The following is a 22,711-nucleotide window of genomic DNA, read 5'->3' as shown; positions in this document are numbered from 1 at the left end:
TCGCTCCCCTTCCTGCTGTGCTGCTCCCGAATCGCTCCCCTTCCTTCTGCGCTGCCCCCGAATCGCTCCCCTTCCTTCTGTGCTGCCCCCGAATCGCTCCCCTTCCTGCTGTGCTGCTCCCCGAATCGCTCCCCTTCCTGCTGTGCTGCCCCCGAATCGCTCCCCTTCCTTCTGCGCTGCCCCCGAATCGCTCCCCTTCCTGCTGCGCTGCTCCCGAATCGCTCCCCTTCCTTCTGCGCTGCCCCCGAATCGCTCCCCTTCCTGCTGTGCTGCTCCCCGAATCGCTCCCCTTCCTGCTGCGCTGCTCCCGAATCGCTCCCCTTCCTTCTGCGCTGCCCCCGAATCGCTCCCCTTCCTTCTGTGCTGCTCCCGAATCGCTCCCCTTCCTGCTATGCTGCCCCCGAATCGCTCCCCTTCCTGCTGTGCTGCCCCCGAATCGCTCCCCTTCCTTCTGTGCTGCTCCCGAATCGCTCCCCTTCCTGCTGTGCTGCCCCCGAATCGCTCCCCTTTCTGCTGTGCTGCTCCCCGAAACGCTCCCCTTCCTGCTGTGCTGCCCCCGAATCGCTCCCCTTCCTGCTGCGCTGCTCCCGAATCGCTCCCTTTCCTTCTGTGCTGCCCCCGAATCGCTCCCTTTCCTTCTGTGCTGCCCCCGAATCGCTCCCCTTCCTTCTGTGCTGCCCCCGAATCGCTCCCCTTCCTGCTATGCTGCCCCCGAATCGCTCCCCTTCCTTCTGTGCTGCCCCGAATCGCTCCCCTTCCTGCTGTGCTGCTCCCGAATCGCTCCCCTTCCTGCTGTGCTGCCCCCGAATCGCTCCCCTTCCTTCTGTGCTGCCCCCGAATCGCTCCCCTTCCTGCTGCACTGCTCCCGAATCGCTCCCCTTCCTTCTGTGCTGCTCCCGAATCGCTCCCCTTCCTGCTGCGCTGCCCCCGAATCGCTCCCCTTCCTGCTGCGCTGCTCCCGCATCGCTCCCCTTCCTTCTGTGCTGCCCCCGAATCGCTCCCCTTCCTTCTGTGCTGCCCCCGAATCGCTCCCCTTCCTGCTATGCTGCCCCCGAATCGCTCCCCTTCCTGCTGCGCTGCTCCCCGAATCGCTCCCCTTCCTGCTGTGCTGCCCCCGAATCGCTCCCCTTCCTTCTGTGCTGCCCCCGAATCGCTCCCTTTCCTTCTGTGCTGCCCCCGAATCGCTCCCCTTCCTGCTGTGCTGCCCCCGAATCGCTCCCCTTCCTGCTGTGCTGCCCCCGAATTGCTCCCCTTCCTTCTGCGCTGCTCCCGAATCGCTCCCCTTCCTTCTGCGCTGCTCCCGAATCGCTCCCCTTCCTGCTGTGCTGCCCCCGAATCGCTCCCCTTCCTGCTGTGCTGCCCCCGAATCGCTCCCTTTCCTTCTGTGCTGCCCCCGAATCGCTCCCCTTCCTGCTGTACTGCCCCCGAATCGCTCCCCTTCCTTCTGTGCTGCCCCCCCTTCCTGCTGCGCTGCTCCCGAATCGCTCCCCTTCCTGCTGCGCTGCTCCCGAATCGCTCCCCTTCCTTCTGTGCTGCCCCCGAATCGCTCCCCTTCCTTCTGTGCTGCCCCCGAATCGCTCCCCTTCCTTCTGTGCTGCTCCCGCATCGCTCCCCTTCCTGCTATGCTGCCCCCGAATCGCTCCCCTTCCTGCTGTGCTGCCCCCGAATTGCTCCCCTTCCTGCTGTGCTGCCCCCGAATTGCTCCCCTTCCTTCTGTGCTGCTCCCGAATCGCTCCCCTTCCTGCTGTGCTGCCCCCGAATCGCTCCCCTTCCTGCTGTGCTGCTCCCCGAATCGCTCCCCTTCCTGCTGTGCTGCCCCCGAATCGCTCCCCTTCCTGCTGCGCTGCTCCCGAATCGCTCCCCTTCCTGCTGCGCTGCCCCCGAATCGCTCCCCTTCCTGCTATGCTGCCCCCGAATCGCTCCCCTTCCTTCTGTGCTGCTCCCGAATCGCTCCCCTTCCTGCTGTGCTGCCCCCGAATCGCTCCCCTTCCTTCTGCGCTGCCCCCGAATTGCTCCCCTTCCTGCTGTGCTGCCCCGAATCGCTCCCCTTCCTGCTGCGCTGCTCCCGAATCGCTCCCCTTCCTGCTGTGCTGCCCCCGAATCGCTCCCCTTCCTTCTGTGCTGCCCCCGAATCGCTCCCCTTCCTGCTGCGCTGCTCCCGAATCGCTCCCCTTCCTTCTGTGCTGCCTCCGAATCGCTCCCCTTCCTGCTGTGCTGCCTCCGAATCGCTCCCCTTCCTGCTGCGCTGCTCCCGCATCGCTCCCCTTCCTTCTGTGCTGCTCCCGAATCGCTCCCCTTCCTTCTGCGCTGCTCCCGAATCGCTCCCCTTCCTGCTGCGCTGCCCCCGAATCGCTCCCCTTCCTGCTGTGCTGCTCCCGCATCGCTCCCCTTCCTTCTGTGCTGCCCCCGAATCGCTCCCCTTCCTTCTGTGCTGCCCCCGAATCGCTCCCCTTCCTGCTGTGCTGCCCCCGAATCGCTCCCCTTCCTTCTGTGCTGCCCCCGAATCGCTCCCCTTCCTTCTGTGCTGCCCCCGAATCGCTCCCCTTCCTTCTGCGCTGCTCCCGAATCGCTCCCCTTCCTTCTGTGCTGCCCCCGAATCGCTCCCCTTCCTTTTGTGCTGCCCCCGAATCGCTCCCCTTCCTTCTGTGCTGCTCCCGAATCGCTCCCCTTCCTTCTGTGCTGCCCCCGAATCGCTCCCCTTCCTGCTATGCTGCCCCCGAATCGCTCCCCTTCCTTCTGTGATGCTCCCGAATCGCTCCCCTTCCTTCTGCGCTGCCCCCGAATCGCTCCCCTTCCTGCTGCGCTGCCCCCGAATCGCTCCCCTTCCTTTTGTGCTGCCCCCGAATCGCTCCCCTTCCTTCTGTGCTGCTCCCGAATCGCTCCCCTTCCTTCTGTGCTGCCCCCGAATCGCTCCCCTTCCTGCTATGCTGCCCCCGAATCGCTCCCCTTCCTTCTGTGATGCTCCCGAATCGCTCCCCTTCCTGCTGTGCTGCCCCCGAATCGCTCCCCTTCCTTCTGCGCTGCCCCCGAATCGCTCCCCTTCCTGCTGCGCTGCCCCCGAATCGCTCCCCTTCCTGCTGCGCTGCTCCCGAATCGCTCCCCTTCCTGCTATGCTGCCCCCGAATCGCTCCCCTTCCTTCTGTGCTGCTCCCGAATCGCTCCCCTTCCTGCTGTGCTGCCCCCGAATCGCTCCCCTTCCTTCTGCGCTGCCCCCGAATCGCTCCCCTTCCTGCTGTGCTGCCCCGAATCGCTCCCCTTCCTGCTGCGCTGCTCCCGAATCGCTCCCCTTCCTGCTGTGCTGCCCCCGAATCGCTCCCCTTCCTTCTGTGCTGCTCCCCGAATCGCTCCCCTTCCTTCTGTGCTGCCCCCGAATCGCTCCCCTTCCTGCTGCGCTGCTCCCGAATCGCTCCCCTTCCTTCTGTGCTGCCTCCGAATCGCTCCCCTTCCTGCTGTGCTGCCTCCGAATCGCTCCCCTTCCTGCTGCGCTGCTCCCGCATCGCTCCCCTTCCTTCTGCGCTGCTCCCGAATCGCTCCCCTTCCTGCTGCGCTGCCCCCGAATCGCTCCCCTTCCTGCTGCGCTGCCCCCGAATCGCTCCCCTTCCTGCTGTGCTGCCCCCGAATCGCTCCCCTTCCTGCTGTGCTGCCCCCGAATCGCTCCCCTTCCTTCTGCGCTGCCCCCGAATCGCTCCCCTTCCTTCTGTGCTGCTCCCGAATCGCTCCCCTTCCTGCTGCGCTGCCCCCGAATCGCTCCCCTTCCTTTTGTGCTGCCCCCGAATCGCTCCCCTTCCTTCTGTGCTGCTCCCGAATCGCTCCCCTTCCTGCTATGCTGCCCCCGAATCGCTCCCCTTCCTTCTGTGCTGCCCCCGAATCGCTCCCCTTCCTGCTGTGCTGCTCCCGAATCGCTCCCCTTCCTTCTGTGCTGCCCCCGAATCGCTCCCCTTCCTGCTGTGCTGCCCCCGAATCGCTCCCCTTCCTTCTGTGCTGCCCCCGAATCGCTCCCCTTCCTTCTGTGCTGCTCCCGAATCGCTCCCCTTCCTGCTGCGCTGCTCCCGAATCGCTCCCCTTCCTTCTGTGCTGCCCCCGAATCGCTCCCCTTCCTTCTGTGCTGCTCCCGAATCGCTCCCCTTCCTGCTGCGCTGCCCCCGAATCGCTCCCCTTCCTTCTGTGCTGCCCCCGAATCGCTCCCCTTCCTGCTGTGCTGCCCCCGAATCGCTCCCCTTCCTGCTGTGCTGCCCCCGAATCGCTCCCCTTCCTTCTGTGCTGCTCCCGAATCGCTCCCCTTCCTTCTGTGCTGCTGGCAGCGCTGCTGCGTTTAGGGCTGGGCAGCTGGAGACCGTCGCTGGCTAGCTGGGATCCCTGCGCTGGCCGAGCCTCCTCCAGCCGCGGCACAGCAGGACCAATGGCCTGGGGTGGTGTTGCCACTCTTACTTTGCTGCTGCTGCCTGTGGCCAGCAGCTGCCACTTTCTGCCCCCCAGCTCGGAAGGGCGCAGATGTAAGGGCAGCGATCCCGCAATCCCACTGAAGAACATTGCGGCCTCCCTGCAACCCCCCTCTCGGGTCGGGACGCAAGCTGAGACATGCTGGTCTCCACAGGGAGATCCAGAGCCAGCACCTCGCAAGCACCAGTGAGTCCAGGGGAGTGGGATTCCACCCTTTGTGCAGCTTTGCAGCGGTGGAAAGCACTGCAGGTACTTACGGACACGCAGGCTGCGTCTACACTGGCAGGATTTTCCGGAAATGCTTTTAACGGAAAAGTTTTCCATTAAAAGCATTTTTGGAAAAGCGCGTCTAGATTGGCAGGACGCTTTTCCACAAAAGCACTTTTTGCAGAAAAGCATCCGTGGCCAATCTAGACGCAGTTTTGTGCAAAAAAGCCCCGATCCCCATTTTCGCGATCGGGGCTTTTTTGCAGAAAACAAACTGAGCTGTCGTCACTGGCCCTTTTGCCCGAACGGGAGCAGAATAGTATTTCCGCGAGAAGCACTGATTTCTTACAGTAGGAAGTCAGTGCTTTTGCGGAAATTCAAGCGGCCAGTATAGACAGCTGGCAAGTTTTTCCGGAAAAGCGGCTGATTTTCCGGAAAAACTGGCCAGTCTAGACACAGTTTTCCTGGAGCCCCCAATCCAGCTCCTGGTTGGGGGTCATTCTTCCCCGGGAGCTGGCTGGCTTTGTGCCTCTGAAGTCAGTGTGGGGCGCGGTTCTCCCGATGCGGGTGGAGCTAAGCCAGTTGACACCCGCTCCGCAGACCCCACGGAGACAGAACGAAGGCCAGTGTCAGGGCACTGTGCCTGGCAGACGTACTGGCCAGCCCAGCAGGCATGCGGGAGCCGGCCCGCCGAGCAGTCGGTGTGCGGCCCCCGGCCGGCTGTACTCACCTGCGAGAGGGTGGAGAAGATGAGCACAACCAGTTCCGGGGCACTGGGCTGCTGCATGTGAGGTTTTAGCTTCCCCTGTGCAGACACAAAACGTGGGGGAGGCTTTTCTCCTCGCTGCCCCACTGCCCAGGGAGGGGCCGGCTCGCGGGGCAGCGTGCGCACAGAGGGTCTGGCTGGGGAGTTGGAGCAGCACCCCCACTGCAGGGCTGTGCCATAGGCGGGGTTGCTGTAGCGGCTGACCCCAAGTGAAAGGTGTGGGGCAGGCTGTGGGGCTGGGTGGGCAAAGCAGACATGCCTGTCTAGGGCTGCAAGGAGCACGATCAGCACCCAGCTGCAGGGGAGCCCACCTCACCGCTGATCAGCTGTCCCAGACAGGAGCCGCTCAGCAACGGGATGGCCTGTCCCGCCCCACGGCTGGGACTCCCCCGCTCCGCACAGCCCGGGCCGGAGGGTCTCTGCTCTGCCCCACCAGGACAGCAGCCTCCCCCAGCTAGGATTGCCAGGGGTCCGGTTTTCTACCGGACAAGTCCAGTATTTGCGCCCTCTGTCCGGTAGAAAAAATTCAGAAAATACCAGACACGTGCAACGTGCAATGTGGGGATCTTCTGTATTCCCGGCTGGGCGCTGGACGGAACCCTGGCGGGGCGGGGGAGCAACTGGGAGGGGGGCTGGGATAGGCGCTGGGAGCCCTGTGGTCGCGTGCAAAAGCCAGGCAGGGCGGGGGGGGCGGGGGCGGGGGCTGGGATTCCCTGGCCTGCTCTGCCCCCCGCCGGCGCCCCGACCTACCAGCAGGTTTAAGGCGTATTTGATCTTCTGGACGCAGGCCTCAAACTCGGGCTGTGGGGGCAGCACTGCGGGGCCGAGGGGAGAGAGGGGAGGGAGGCGTCAGCCGGGGGGCCCTTACGCCTGCCCCCCAGAGACACCAGCAGGCAGACAGACAGACTGGCCCACGCAGCTCTGCTTGGGAGTGGGGCCCAGTCCGTCTGTCCCCCCGTCGCCCTGCTCTCCCTTGGTCCCCCCACCTCGCCCCCGGGCCCCACCCCTGCCCCAGAGCCACCTCGCCCCTGGGCCCACCCCTGCCCCACAGCCACCTCGCCCCTGGGCCCCACCCCTGCCCCAGAGCCACCTCGCCCCTGGGCCCCGCCCCTGCCCCAGAGCCACCTCTCCCCCGGGCCCCACCCCTGCCCCAGAGCCACCTCGCCCCTGGGCCCCACCCCTGCCCCAGAGCCACCTCACCCCCGGGCCCCACCCCTGCCCCAGAGCCACCTCACCCCCGGGCCCCTACCCCTGTCCCAGAGCCACCTCGACCCCAGGCCCCCACCCCTGCCCCAGAGCCACCTCTCCCCCGGGCCCCTACCCCTGTCCCAGAGCCACCTCGACCCCAGGCCCCCACCCCTGCCCCAGAGCCACCTCTCCCCCGGGCCCCCACCCCTGCCCCAGAGCCACCTCACCCCCGGGCCCCACCCCTGCCCCAGAGCCACCTCACCCCCGGGCCCCTACCCCTGCCCCACAGCCACCTCTCCCCCGGGCCCCACCCTTGCCCCACAGCCACCTCTCCCCCGGGCCCCACCCCTGCCCCACAGCCACCTCGCCCCCGGGCCCCCACCCCTGTCCCAGAGCCACCTCGCCCCCGGGCTCCACCCCTGCCCCAGAGCCACCTCTCCCCCGGGCCCCACCCCTGCCCCACAGCCACCTCGCCCCCGGGCCCCCACCCCTGTCCCAGAGCCACCTCGCCCCCGGGCCCCCACCCCTGTCCCAGAGCCACCTCGCCCCCGGGCTCCACCCCTGCCCCAGAGCCACCTCTCCCCCGGGCCCCCGCCCCTGCCCCAGAGCCACCTCGCCCCCGGGCCCCCGCCCCTGCCCCACAGCCACCTCTCCCCCGGGCCCCACCCCTGCCCCAGAGCCACCTCGCCCCCGGGCCCCCACCCCTGTCCCAGAGCCACCTCGCCCCCGGGCTCCACCCCTGCCCCAGAGCCACCTCTCCCCCGGGCTCCACCCCTGCCCCAGAGCCACCTCTCCCCCGGGCCCCCGCCCCTGCCCCAGAGCCACCTCGCCGCCGGGCCCCACCCCTGCCCCACAGCCACCTCTCCCCCGGGCCCCCGCCCCTGCCCCAGAGCCACCTCGCCCCCGGGCCCCCGCCCCTGCCCCAGAGCCACCTCGCCCCCGGGCCCCTACCCCTGCCCCAGAGCCACCTCGCCCCCAGGCCCCCACCCCTGCCCCAGAGCCACCTCGCCCCCGAGCCCCTACCCCTGCCCCAGAGCCACCTCGCCCCCAGGCCCCCACCCCTGCCCCAGAGCCACCTCGCCCCCGGGCCCCACCCCTGCCCCAGAGCCACCTCGCCCCCAGGCCCACCCCTGCGCCAGAGCCACCTCGCCCCCGGGCCCCACCCCTGTCCCAGAGCCACCTCGCCCCCGGGCCCACCCCTGTCCCAGAGCCACCTCTCCCCCAGGCCCCCACCCCTGCGCCAGAGCCACCTCGCCCCCAGGCCCCCACCCCTGCGCCAGAGCCACCTCGCCCCTGGGCCCACCCCTGTCCCAGAGCCACCTCGCCCCCGGGCCCACCCCTGTCCCAGAGCCACCTCGCCCCCGGGCCCACCCCTGTCCCAGAGCCACCTCGCCCCCAGGCCCCCACCCCTGCGCCAGAGCCACCTCGCCCCCGGGCCCACCCCTGTCCCAGAGCCACCTCTCCCCCGGGCCCACCCCTGTCCCAGAGCCACCTCGCCCTCGGGCCCACCCCTGTCCCAGAGTCACCTCGCCCCCTGGCCCCCACCCCTGCCCCAGAGCCACCTCACCCCCGGGCCCACCCCTGCCCCAGAGCCACCTCTCCCCCGGGCCCCCACCCCTGCGCCAGAGCAACCTCTCCCCCAGACCCACCTCTGCCCCAGAGCCACCTCGCCCCCGGGCCCACCCCTGTGCCAGAGCCACCTCTCCTGTCCCTCCGTCTCTCACCTCCTCTCTCCTTGTCCTTTTTCTTCAGCTTCTTGGCAAGTAGCGGGCCACTCACCTCCTGCAGCTTCCCCACGAAGAGCTCCACGTCGCTCAGCACGTGGTTGAGGATCTCCTGCAGAGCCAGACGTAGCCGCCCCGTGTCAGCGGCCCGGCGGGCCCCGTGTCTCTGGGGAGAACGCCCCCCTAGCAGCAGACAGTGCCCAGAGCGCCTCTGCCCAGATGCTAGTGCCCTGCGGGGCTCGAGGTGCTGCATAGGGACCAGTCCGCCTGGCCTCCAAAGGGGGCCCAGTTCTCGCCCTGGGTCTCCCCGCCCCTCCTCTGGCTTGTCCCCTTCCCTCGCAGCCGACCATAGCTCCCCAGGGCGAGGCTGGGACCTCACAGCTTGTCCCCTAAGCCGGCCGGCCGCCCTGCGTAGGCTAAAACTCCCCCAGCTTCCCTCTTCTGCTTGGGCCTGGCAGGAGCATGGAGGCGGCTTCCGTGCACAGCCCAGCAGCGTCAGTCGAGGCCCAGCGAGCTCTGCCCCGCTGCGCGTTTGCTGGGGGGCTGGGATCAGGGAGGTGCTGGAGCATGGGAGCTGCCCTGGGGCACTTACAGTGTCTCTGTCCACGTCCTGCAGCGGCCGCAAGCCGGGATCTGTCCACTCGCCTGTGGCTTTCGGGGGCTGTGGCTGGCCGGGCGCTGCAATGCGCAGGGGCTGGGATCAGTCGCAGCGGGGAGGGGTCATGGGGGACCTGCCATTCCATGCCCTTCTCCGCCTGGGCTCAGACTTCCAGCCCTCCCGCAGCAAACCCAGCGCCCACCAGTGCCCGCGGAGCACCGGGAGCCCCGTCTTACAGTCACTGGCAGGGCTGCAAAGGGGACCAGGAGTCCTGGGGCCGAATCCTCCACCGCACCCACCCTCCCCCGCTCACCAGCCCGGCCCTGCCTCCCCCCAAGGCCATTTACCATCATCCATGGAGGCGGGGGGGCTCCGGGGCTCTTGGCTATGCCACCCTTGTGGGGGTGGGGGGATGAAGGGGTCTGGCTCCGGAGGCCCAGCCCTGCTGTCCTGGGTGGCAGGTGGGGGATTGCCATGGAGGGGCCCTCGGCTCTGCTGGGCCAGCATGATCTCCAAGTCGCTTCTGAGGAAGGGGACAAGCAGGGGATCCTCTGGTAACACAGCACCGAGGGCAGCCCCAGCAGAGGGGCTGGGGAGCATGTCTTGCTGGGCTGCACCCCCCAGGGACACTGAGGAGAAACACCTGGTGCCCCCTGGGAATCCATTGCACCCCTGGGTGCTCTGCACGACAGGCTAGGAGCACCTCAATCTACAGAGGGCCCAAGGCCCCGTCCAGCACTGCGGTGAGGGCTGTTTCCCATCAGCCCCTGGGGGATTTTCTTTGTACCTTTATGGGGGGGTTTCCTCATCAGAAATCCAGGGGTGCAGAGGGACCCCCCCACCCCAGGAATCATGGATTGGGAGACAAAGAAGTGCCCAGAAGGGATGGTCATGGGCGCAGAGGGGGGCTGCTGACAAAGGCCCTCGGCACCCCACTACCTGAGCATGTCCTGACTCTCCTGCTCTCTTTTCCATTCCTTGATGGCTTTCTCCAGGCTGGCCTTCAGCAGCTCTGCCTGGCGGGAAGGGAAGAGGAGCATGAATCCCCCTCCACAGCCGAGCAGCAGAGAGCAGTGCCCCCCATGCACCCTGCAGCCACACAGGGACAGACGCCAGAGCATCCAGCTCGGAAAGCAACTGCCATGGTGCTATGGGAGAATCTCCCTAGCAGTCTGGGGGCAATGGCACACAGCAGAGGGCTGCAGTGCTAGGTAGTCCCCATTCCGTGCTAGGCGGAGGCCAGGCCGCTAGCATGCAGCAGCATGGAGCTGGGACCGTGCTCACCCCGAGCTGCTCGCACTGGAAGAGGATGATGCTGCTCCCGCGCTGGCTCTGCTCCCTGAGAGTGATGGCCAGGATGGAGCTGTAGACGCAGCGGTTGAGGACGGCGGCGCATTCCTGGACACTCACCAGGGGGTAGCGCTCCAGCTCCTCCTGCCGCCGCGCAGGGAGAGACGAGCAGGGCAGGTCAGCGGGGCAGTGGGCTGAGCCATGTGGGGAGCTCATGGGCTGGGCGTGGCGGGTTAGCCCCCAGTGTGGGGAGGTGGCTGGGACGAGCCAGGAGACCCCCACACACCTTGGTCTCGATGTCACTCAAGAGCAGCTCCTGGCCCTTCACTTGCAGGATCATGTCCTGTCCCCAGACCCGGCCCTGCGCTTCCATCATCTTCAGCCGCTCCACACAGTCCTCCAGTCCACGGACATCCCGGGAGTCCACTTGGATGGTGAGCAGGTGCTGGGGATACAAAGCCCAGGGTCCAGGCCTTCCCACGGAACACAGGGGGCACCCCGTGGCCATCAATGATTTAGATATTGGCATAGAAAGTACGCTTATTAAGTCTGCAGATGATCCCAAGCTAGGAGGGGCTGCAACTGCTCTGGAGGATGGGTCAGAATTCACAATGATCTGGACAAACTGGAGAAATGGCCTGAGGTCAATAGGATGCAGTTTAATAAGGACAAATGCAAAGTGCTCCACTGAGGAAGGAACAATCCGTCTCACACACACAGAATGGGAAGCGACTGTCTAGGAAGGAGACCTGCAGAAAGGGATCTAGGGGTCAGAGTGGACCGCAAGTGAAATATAAGTCAACAGTGTGACACTGTTGCAAAAAAAGCAAACACGATTCTGGGCTGCATGAACTGGTGTGCTGTGAGAAAGACCCGAGAAGTCATTCTCCCGCTCTGCTCTGCGCTGGTCAGGCCTCAACTGGAGTATCGTGTCTCGTTCTGGGCACCACGTATCAGGAAAGATGTGGAGAAATTGGAGAGGGTCCAGAGAAGAGCAACAAGAATGATGAAAGGTCTAGAGAACATGAGCTGTGAGAGAAGACTGAAAGAACTGGCCTTGTTTAGTTTGGAAAAGAGAAGACTGAGAGGCGTTTTCAGGAATCTAAAAGGGTGTCACAGGGAGGAAGGGGGAAATGTTTTCTCCTTGGCCTCTGAGGACAGAACAAGGAGCAAGGGGCTTAAACTGCAGCCAGGGAGGTTTAGGTTGGACATCAGGAAGTTTCCTGCCTGTCAGGGGGGTCAAACACTGGAATAAATCGCCAGGGGGGTGTGGAATCTCCATCCCTGGGGATATTTCTGAGTAGGTTAGACAGACATCCACCAGGGATGGTCTAGACCAGGGGTGGGGAAAAGGGCCTCTGCCCAATCAGGGGCTGGGAGCAGGGGGAAGCGCACAAAGTTACCTTCATCCTGCCCCCGCCCTACAAGGAGCACATGGTGCTTAGAAGTGCCACACGCTCCTGGCAGGGTGGGAGGAGGCTTTGCACACTCACCTGCCCCCGAGCCCTGATTGGCCTGGGGGCAGAAGGAGGTGTGTGCAAACAGGGCCGTCAGGGCCGGACGGAGGCAGGGGCGAGCCGGGCAGCTGCCCAGGGAGCCAACGGATGGGGGTCGCCTGATGGCAGCTATAAGGGGCGCGCGGTGCCTGACGGCAGCTCCTACAGTGCCTGCCTGCCCGCATCCCCGCGGCGCCGGCCAGCAACGCCCTTCCCCCCATGGCCATGGGGCCAGCAGCAACAACTGGGCTGGACTGGGCCGCGCTTGCGTCGTGCGTCCTAGTGGTGAGCCCCGGGCTGCGCGCCAGCAGCCCTAGCCGGGCCGTGCATGCGCCGTGTGCCCCAGGGGCCAGCCTGCGCACCCTAGAGGGCAGGCCCACTCCCTACGACCGGCCCGTGCATGCGCCGTGTGCCCCAGGGGCCAGCCTGCGCACCCTAGAGGGCAGGCCCACTCCCTACGAGCGGGCCCGTGCATGCGCCGTGTGCCCCAGGGGCCAGCCTGCGCACCCTAGAGGGCAGGCCCACTCCCTACGACCGGCCCGTGCATGCGCCGTGTGCCCCAGGGGCCAGCCTGCGCACCCTAGAGGGCAGGCCCACTCCCTACGAGCAGGCCCGTGCATGCGCCGTGTGCCCCAGGGGCCAGCCTGCGCACCCTAGAGGGCAGGCCCACTCCCTACGACCGGCCCGTGCATGCGCCGTGTGCCCCAGGGGCCAGCCTGTGCACCCTAGAGGGCAGGCCCACTCCCTACGAGCAGGCCCGTGCATGCGCCGTGTGTCCCAGGGGCCAGCCTGCGCACCCTAGAGGGCAGGCCCACTCCCTGCGACCGGCCCGTGCATGCGCCGTGTGCCCCAGGGGCCAGCCTGCGCACCCTAGAGGGCAGGCCCACTCCCTACGAGCAGGCCCGTGCATGCGCCGTGTGTCCCAGGGGCCAGCCTGCGCACCCTAGAGGGCAGGCCCACTCCCTGCGACCGGCCCGTGCATGCGCCGTGTGTCCCAGGGGCCAGCCTGCGCACCCTAGAGGGCAGGCCCACTCCCTGCGACCGGCCCGTGCATGCGCCGTGTGTCCCAGGGGCCAGCCTGCGCACCCTAGAGGGCAGGCCCACTCCCTACGACCGGCCCGTGCATGCGCCGTGTGCCCCAGGGGCCAGCCTGCGCACCCTAGAGGGCAGGCCCACTCCCTACGAGCGGCCCGTGCATGCGCCGTGTGCCCCAGGGGCCAGCCTGCGCACCCTAGAGGGCAGGCCCACTCCCTACGAGCAGGCCCGTGCATGCGCCGTGTGCCCCGGGGGCCAGCCTGTGCACCCTAGAGGGCAGGCCCACTCCCTACGACCGGGCCCGTGCATGCGCCGTGTGTCCCAGGGGCCAGCCTGCGCACCCTAGAGGGCAGGCCCACTCCCTACGAGCGGCCCGTGCATGCGCCGTGTGCCCCGGGGTCCAGCCTGCGCACCCTAGAGGGCAGGCCCACTCCCTACGACCGGCCCGTGCATGCGCCGTGTGCCCCGGGGGCCAGCCTGCGCACCCTAGAGGGCAGGCCCACTCCCTACGACCGGCCCGTGCATGCGCCGTGTGCCCGGGGGCCAGCCTGCGCACCCTAGAGGGCAGGCCCACTCCCTACGACCGGCCCGTGCATGCGCCGTGTGCCCCGGGGGCCAGCCTGCGCACCCTAGAGGGCAGGCCCACTCCCTACGAGCAGGCCCGTGCATGCGCCGTGTGCCCCAGGGGCCAGCCTGTGCACCCTAGAGGGCAGGCCCACTCCCTACGAGCAGGCCCGTGCATGCGCCGTGTGCCCCAGGGGCCAGCCTGTGCACCCTAGAGGGCAGGCCCACTCCCTACGACCGGCCCGTGCATGCGCCGTGTGTCCCAGGGGCCAGCCTGCGCACCCTAGAGGGCAGGCCCACTCCCTACGACCGGCCCGTGCATGCGCCGTGTGTCCCAGGGGCCAGCCTGTGCACCCTAGAGGGCAGGCCCACTCCCTACGAGCAGGCCCGTGCATGCGCCGTGTGCCCCAGGGGCCAGCCTGTGCACCCTAGAGGGCAGGCCCACTCCCTACGAGCAGGCCCGTGCATGCGCCGTGTGCCCCAGGGGCCAGCCTGTGCACCCTAGAGGGCAGGCCCACTCCCTGCGAGCGGGCTCGTGCATGCGCCGTGTGTCCCAGGGGCCAGCCTGCGCACCCTAGAGGGCAGGCCCACTCCCTACGAGCGGCCCGTGCATGCGCCGTGTGCCCCAGGGGCCAGCCTGTGCACCCTAGAGGGCAGGCCCACTCCCTACGAGCGGCCCGTGCATGCGCCGTGTGTCCCAGGGGCCAGCCTGTGCACCCTAGAGGGCAGGCCCACTCCCTACGACCGGCCCGTGCATGCGCCGTGTGCCCCAGGGGCCAGCCTGTGCACCCTAGAGGGCAGGCCCACTCCCTACGAGCAGGCCCGTGCATGCGCCGTGTGTCCCAGGGGCCAGCCTGCGCACCCTAGAGGGCAGGCCCACTCCCTACGAGCGGCCCGTGCATGCGCCGTGTGTCCCAGGGGCCAGCCTGTGCACCCTAGAGGGCAGGCCCACTCCCTGCGAGCGGGCTCGTGCATGCGCCGTGTGTCCCAGGGGCCAGCCTGCGCACCCTAGAGGGCAGGCCCAGTCCCTACGACCGGCCCGTGCATGCGCCGTGTGCCCCAGGGGCCAGCCTGCGCACCCTAGAGGGCAGGCCCACTCCCTACGAGCGGCCCGTGCATGCGCCGTGTGCCCCGGGGGCCAGCCTGTGCACCCTAGAGGGCAGGCCCACTCCCTGCGAGCGGGCCCGTGCATGCGCCGTGTGCCCCAGGGGCCAGCCTGCGCACCCTAGAGGGCAGGCCCACTCCCTACGACCGGCCCGTGCATGCGCCGTGTGTCCCAGGGGCCAGCCTGCGCACCCTAGAGGGCAGGCCCACTCCCTACGACCGGCCCGTGCATGCGCCGTGTGTCCCAGGGGCCAGCCTGCGCACCCTAGAGGGCAGGCTGCCCCCCCCCAACCCCTCACCCTCCTCTGCTGTCCTGACTCCTGCCCTTCTCACTGCCCTCAGCCCTCCTGCGACCTGCCCCCCACCAGCCCTTCTCTCCCCCCGTGCCCATTCCACCAGTAGCCCCACTCTGTTCATGCGAGCTACCCCTCCTCATCCCTTCTCCTAACACCTCCCTCTGCACACCTGCCCTGCCTCTCTCCTCTGGTGCTGGTCCCTCCCCTGCAGGTGTCTGCCCTCCTGCTCCACCCCCAGAATCTCCTTACCCCTGCACCCTCCTGGTGCCTCCCCCTTCCCTCACTGCCCCTGCCTCCTTTGCCCTCTTTTTCCCTGATACCCACCCTCTGCCCCCTGTGCCCTCACACATGCCTTGCTCCATCCCTGCCTTCCTCATGCCCACCCCTTTCAAGCCTTCTCCCAGCACCTCCCCCTCCAGTCCCCAGTGCCCTTCCCCTCTCCTCTCCCAGCATCACCCTGGTTCCCTCCCACTGACACCTCCCCTCCTGCCCTTTTCCTCATTGTCTCCACTTGCCCCCCCATTTGTCTCTCTCCTCCACCCTGTCCCTTGGTGCCTGCCCCTTTCTTCTCCTGACCTGCTCCCGCTCCCATCAGCACAAGCCCCTTCCTCTCACACCTTTCCCCCCTATTTTTCCTGCACCCCCCCTTTTGCCTTCCAGTTTTCAGGGCTGGAGTCTGTTGCAATTGGGCCCCAGAAGTCCCCGCACTTCTGGCTAGACATGGGGGGCACCTACAGAGCAGGGTTCAGAGACTCCCCCCCCAACAAGAGGGCGCAGGTGAGCAAAGTTCCCCCCATGTGCTTGGGAAGGGGCGGCCCCTGCATTGCCAGCAGGGCTCCTCCTAGCAGGCAGCCTGGCCTGCGGGACACCCCCCGCCCCCGTGCACTCGGGGGGGGGAGCTGCTCGCGGCCGGCGCTTGCGGTGGGCGCAGAGACTCAGTAGAGCAGCACAATCCTGCTCAGCCAGAAGGCGCCCGGGCGCAGCGGGAAGTGGGGGGGGCACCTGCTCCCCCTCCTCATGGCTGGGTGCCTGGGGGGGCCCCTCCTCTTCCTCAGCATCTCCCCCAGCGCAGCCATGGCTGGAGCCTGCACTAGCCGCGCCCGGGCACAGGTGGGGCCTCAGGAAGGCGGAGAGAGAGGCTCCTTCCCATGGAGCCGCAACGTCACGCCGCCGTGGCCCCGCCCCCGGCGCAGCCCGGGTTGACGGCGCATGCTCGCGCCTCCCGCGGCTGTGCCGCTGTCCCTTCCCCCTCCCCCGGCCCGGCGGGGTCCCACAGCCGCGCACGCTGCGCATGCCTAGGGACGGCCCCGCGTGCGGTTTCCTCCCACCGCCAGGGCCATGGGCGCCTGAGGGGAACCCCTGGGGGGCAACGACTTCCCGTGCTCCCCCACCCCTAGACCAGTCTTGGTCTGTGGGTGGAGAAGCAGGAAGTATCCTGGCCACGCCCCTTCTGCTTGAGGCCACGCCCCTTCTGCTTGAGGCCACGCCCCTTCCAGAGCAGCTCTGAGCCACTTCACAAATTTCTGAAGTGGTCCCTGGCAAAAAGTTCTTGCCCAGCCCGGTCTAGACAGAGCTTGGTCCTGGGTGAGGGCAGGGGCCGGACTGGGTCTCGAGGTCCCTACCAGCCCCAGGAGTCTATAACCCAGGGCAGGCACCCCCTGACCGGGACAGGGGCGAGGTGGCAGCGCAGCAGCGCTGAGGCCGGGAGAAGGGGAGCCCAGGCAGGGTGTGAGACCAGCCTGAGCAGCCTGCATCAGCACTGCCCGTCCTGGCACACCAGCCACCCTCCCCCGGGAGCAGAATGACAGTGTGGAGGCAGCTAGCCAGGCTCCAGTGGGCCCGTGTGCACTGGGTACTTCCTCGGGGGGCAGGGAGACTGGTCAGAGGGGTGGGGGTACTTTCTTGGTGGTGGGGGGTACTGGCCACGGGGGCAGGAGTACTTCCTCCGGGGTGGGGGGACCGGCCACGGGGGCGAGGGTACTTTCTCAGGCGCAGGGGGACTGGCCACGGGGGCGGGGGCACTTTCTCAGGGGCGGGGGGACTGGCCACGGGGGGCAGGAGTACTTCCTCGGGGGTGGGGGGACCGGCCACGGGGGGCGAGGGTACTTTCTCAGGCGCAGGGGGACTGGCCACGGGGGCGGGGGCACTTTCTCAGGGGCGGGGGGGACTGGCCATGGGGGCAGGGGTACTTCCTCGGGGGTGGGGGACTGGCCACGGTGGCGGGGGGTACTTCCTCAGGGGTGGGGGGACTGGCCATGGGGGCGGGGGTACTTTCTCAGGGGCAGGGGGGACTGGCCACGGGGGCGGGGGGCACTTTCTCAGGGGCAGGGGGACTGGCCATGGGGGCGGGGGTACTTCCTCAGGGGTGGGGGGACTGGCCACGGGGGCGGGGGCACTTTCTCAGGGGTAGGGCGACTGGCCACGGGGGCGGGGGTACTTCCTCGGGGGTGAGGGGACTGGCCACAGGGGCTTCTCCTACCTCCACCTGGTGCTGGAAGTTGCTTTGCTGCTTCAGCAGGGTGACGGCATAGTTCTTGCGCTGGCCTGCAGGGGAGAGGGGCGCGAGACGTGACATGGGGGCAGTCGAGGGGAGGCAGGAGGGCGGGGAGGGGACGGCTCAGCCGGAGGGTGGGGAGGGGGACGGCTCAGCCGGAGGGTGGGGAGGGCACGGCTCAGCCGGAGGGGCGGGGAGGGGGGGACGGCTCAGCCGGAGGGTGGGGAGGGCACGGCTCAGCCGGAGGGCGGGGAGGGGGGACGGCTCAGCCGGAGGGTGGGGAGGGCACGGCTCAGCCGGAGGAGGGGAGGGGGGGACGGCTCAGCCGGAGGGCGGGGAGGGGACGGCTCAGCCGGAGGGGCGGGGAGGGGGGACGGCTCAGCCAGAGGGCGGGGAGGGGACGGCTCAGCCAGAGGGCGGGGGGGGGGACGACTCAGCCGGAGGGCAGGTGGGGGGACGGCTCAGCCGGAGGGCGGGGAGGGGGGACGGCTCAGCCGGAGGGCAGGTGGGGGGACGGCTCAGCCAGAGGGCGGGGGGGGGGGGGGACGGCTCAGCCGGAGGGGGGAGGGGGGGACGGCTCAGCCGGAGGGCGGAGGGGGGGGACGGCTCAGCCGGAGGGCAGGGAGGGGACGGCTCAGCCGGAGGGCGGGTGGGGGGACGGCTCAGCCGGAGGGCGGGGAGGGGGGACGGCTCAGCCGGAGGGCAGGTGGGGGGACGGCTCAGCCAGAGGGCGGGGGGGGGGGGGACGGCTCAGCCGGAGGGGGGAGGGGGGACGGCTCAGCCGGAGGGCGGAGGGGGACGGCTCAGCCGGAGGGCGGGGAGGGGACGGCTCAGCCGGAGGGCGGGGAGGGGGGACGGCTCAGCCGGAGGGCGGGGGGGGGGGCGGCTCAGCCGGAGGGCGGGGGGGGGCGGCTCAGCCGGAGGGGCGGGGGGGGGGACGGCTCAGCCGGAGGGCGGGGGGGGGGGGGGGACGGCTCAGCCGGAGGGCGGAGGGGGGGGACGGCTCAGCCGGAGGGCGGGGAGGGGACGGCTCAGCCGGAGGGGCGGGGAGGGGGGACGGCTCAGCCGGAGGGCGGGGGGGGGGGGCGGCTCAGCCGGAGGGCGGGGGGGGCGGCTCAGCCGGAGGGGCGGGGGGGGGGACGGCTCAGCCGGAGGGCGGGGAGGGGGACGGCTCAGCCGGAGGGCGGGGGAGGGGGGACGGCTCAGCCGGAGGGCGGGGGGGGGGGGACGGCTCAGCCGGAGGGCGGGGGGGGGGGCGGCTCAGCCGGAGGGCGGGGGGGGGCGGCTCAGCCGGAGGGCGGGGGGGGGGGGGCGGCTCAGCCGGAGGGGCGGGGGGGGGGCGGCTCAGCCGGAGGGCGGGGAGGGGACGGCTCAGCCGGAGGGCGGGGGGGGGGACGGCTCAGCCGGAGGGCGGGGGGGGGGGGCTGCTCAGCCGGAGGGCGGGGGGGGGGACTTACTGTAAATGACTTTGCTGCTGGGCCTGGACGTGCTGTTGGGTCCGAGGAGGCCTGGGCTGCCATTGCTGAATTCACTGCGGAGAGGACAGACAGGCCTGGCCCTGAGATCTGCCCGGTTGTCAAGGCCTCTCCCCCCTCCCCCTCCCCCTCCCGCCAGCTCAGGCCCTTGCTCCCCGGAGCTCAGCACAGAGGGACGGACACTCACCTGTTCTGAGAGTCCATCCCAGAGCCTGAGGGCTCCGTCATCCTCATGCCAGCGAGCAGGCCCTGCAAAACAGGCACATGCGAGCCCACACCCACGGGACTCACACACACACACACACACACCCACGGGACGGACACACACACCCACGGGACTCACACACACACACACACACACCCACGGGACTCACACACACACACACACACACCCACGGGACGGACACACACACCCACGGGACGGACACACACCCACGGGACGGACACACACACACACACACCCACGGGACTCACACACACACACACACACACCCACGGGACTCACACACACACACACACACACACCCACGGGACGGACACACACCCACGGGACTCACACACACACACACACACACCCACGGGACGGACACACACACCCACGGGACGGACACACACCCACGGGACTCACACACACACACACACACACACCCACGGGACTCACACACACACACACACCCACGGGACGGACACACACCCACGGGACGGACACACACACCCACGGGATGGACACACACCCACGGGACGGACACACACACACACACACACACCCACGGGACTCACACACACACACACACACACCCACGGGACGGACACACACACCCACGGGACGGACACACACCCACGGGATGGACACACACACACACACACCCACGGGACTCACACACACACACACACCCACGGGACGGACACACACACCCACGGGACGGACACACACCCACGGGATGGACACACACACCCACGGGACGGACACACACCCACGGGATGGACACACACACCCACGGGACGGACACACACACCCACGGGACGGACACACACCCACGGGACGGACACACACACACACCCACCCACGGGACGGACACACACCCACGGGACGGACACACACCCACGGGACTCACACACACACACACACACACCCACGGGACGGACACACACCCACGGGACTCTCACACACACACACACACACCCACGGGACTCACAGACACACACCCACACACCCACGGGACGGACACACACCCACGGGACGGACACACACACCCACGGGACGGACACACACACCCACGGGATGGACACACACTCACACACACACACCCACGGGACGGACACACACCCACGGGACGGACACACACACACACACACCCACGGGACGGACACACACACCCACGGGACGGACACAGACACACACATACACACACACGGGACGGACACACCCACCCACGGGATGGACACACACACACACACACACACACACGGGACGGACACACACACCCACGGGACAGACACACACACACACACACACGGGACGGACACACACACCCACGGGACGGGGACACACACACACACACACACATGGGACGGACACACACACACACACACACAGGACGGACACACACACCCATGGGTCGGACACACATACACACACAGGAGGGACACACACACACCCATGGCACGAGGACACACACACACACACACAAACACACACCCACGGGACGGACACACACACCCACGGGACGGACACACACACACACACACGGTACGGACACACACGCCCACGGGACGGACACACACACACACACACCCACGGGATGGACACACACACACACACACATCCATGGGACGGGGACACACACACACACACACACGGGACGGGGACACATACCCACGGGACAGACACACACACACACACACGGGACGGACACACACACACACACACAGACACACACACACACACAGACACACCCCCACGGGATGGACACACACACACACACCCATGGGACGGACACACACACACACACACACACACACCCCCATGGGACGGACACAGACACACACACACACCCACGGGATGGACGGACACACATACCCATGGGACGGACACACACACACACACACACACACACACACACACCGACGGGGCGGACACACACACACACGGGACGGACGGACACCCACACACCCACGGGACAGACACAAACACACACCCACAGACACACATGGGATGGACACACACACACACACATGGGAAGGACACACACACACACACACACACACGGGACGGACACACACACACACACCCACGGGACGGACACACACACACGGGACGGACGGACGGACACACACACACCCACGGGACGGACACACACACCCACGGGACGGACACACACACACACACACACACGGGACGGACACACACACACACATACAGACACACACACACACACACCCACAGGATGGACGGACGGACACACACACGGGACGGACACACACACACACCCACGGGACGGGCGGACGGACGGACACACACACACACGGGACGGACACACACACACACGGGACGGACACACACACACACACACACGGGATGGACACACACACACATACAGACACACACACACACACGGGACGGACGGACGGACACACACACACACGGGACGGACACACACACACATACAGACACACACACACACACCCACGGGATGGACGGACACACACACACACACACGGGACGGACACACACACACACACACACACACCCACGGGACGGACGGACACACACACACACACCCACGGGACGGACACACACACACACCCACGGGACGGACACACACACACAGACACACACACACACACACACCCACGGGACGGACGGACAGACACACACACACGGGACGGGGATACACACACATACACACACACACACACACTCAGACACACACTGGACGGACACACACACATGGGACGGACACACACACACACACACACACACACACACACCCCCACGGGACGGACACACACACACACCCACGGGACGGACGGACACACACACACACACACACACAGGACGGACACACACACACACACGGGACGGACACACACACACACACGGGACGGACACACACACACACACACACACACACTGGACGGACACACACACACACACACACACGGGACGGACACACACACACACACACACACACACACACTGGATGGACACACACACACACACCCACGGGACGGACACACACACACACACACACCCACGGGACGGACACACACACACACACACACACCCACGGGACACACACACACACACACACACACTGGACGGACACTCACACACACACACACACACGGGACGGACACACACACACACACACACGGGACGGACGGACACACACACACACACACACACGGGACGGACACACACACACACACACACCCACGGGACACACACACACACACACACACACACACACACACACACACACAGCACAACGGACCACCGCACACACCCGGAGGCACCGCACCAGCAGGTCCCAATATTGCCAGGGCAGTCCCTCTTCTAAGTCCCATCTTGGCCGGCCTGACTCTTGGCAAGAGGGGGCCTCTGTCCCGGTAGCTCTTGCGATTGGTCCGGTGGCGAGAGCAAAGGGGACAGGGTTTGGGGTGCAGAAGACTCTGCCTGGCGGAGGGGGGACACCAGGGGGGACACAGAGGGGAGAGGCAGGGCTCCGGCAAACAGAGACACCAGCCCCTGCCCCACATGGGGGGCAGGCAGGGCTCCAGTCAGCAAAACGCCAGCCCCACGTGGGGAAGGGGGGCTCGGACAAGCGGCCCCGGCCAGCCCCACGTGGGGGGAGGAGGGCTCGGGCCTGTTTTCCTTCCGCCCTACACAGCAGCAGTGGAAGAACCCAGCGGGACCCCTCGCCGGCACCCATGCCCACACAGCCATTGCTTCCGCCTGCCCTGCCCTCTGGACGCAGCACACCCTGGCCCTGCCCGGACACAGCGCTGCTGCAGGGCTGCCCCTCGAGGGC

The 22,711-nt window shown here is 67.6% G+C and overlaps 1 protein-coding gene across 1 annotated transcript in view; it reads right to left on the bottom strand.

Annotated features, from left to right (window-relative positions):
* Positions 1-22,711, bottom strand: part of EPS8L3 (EPS8 signaling adaptor L3) — a 35,573-nt gene that overhangs the window by 11,456 nt on the left and 1,406 nt on the right. Inside the window, exons 3-13 of the mRNA XM_075916013.1 lie at positions 18,865-18,926; positions 18,660-18,733; positions 17,188-17,252; positions 10,500-10,658; positions 10,208-10,357; positions 9,863-9,939; positions 9,271-9,446; positions 8,918-9,003; positions 8,326-8,437; positions 6,164-6,228; positions 5,378-5,452 (exon numbers count right to left, since the gene is read on the bottom strand). Of these exons, the coding sequence (XP_075772128.1) occupies positions 5,378-5,452; positions 6,164-6,228; positions 8,326-8,437; positions 8,918-9,003; positions 9,271-9,446; positions 9,863-9,939; positions 10,208-10,357; positions 10,500-10,658; positions 17,188-17,252; positions 18,660-18,733; positions 18,865-18,911 (1,086 nt within the window). The 5' untranslated portion in view covers positions 18,912-18,926. The remainder of the gene's footprint in view (positions 1-5,377; positions 5,453-6,163; positions 6,229-8,325; positions 8,438-8,917; positions 9,004-9,270; positions 9,447-9,862; positions 9,940-10,207; positions 10,358-10,499; positions 10,659-17,187; positions 17,253-18,659; positions 18,734-18,864; positions 18,927-22,711) is intronic.

This window comes from Pelodiscus sinensis, unplaced genomic scaffold, assembly GCF_049634645.1.
Source record: "Pelodiscus sinensis isolate JC-2024 unplaced genomic scaffold, ASM4963464v1 ctg47, whole genome shotgun sequence".
In the NCBI taxonomy this organism is placed as follows: Eukaryota; Metazoa; Chordata; order Testudines; family Trionychidae; genus Pelodiscus; species Pelodiscus sinensis.
The sequence above is the reverse complement of the archived record's forward strand: the minus strand, read 5'-3'. Positions and strand labels throughout refer to the sequence as shown.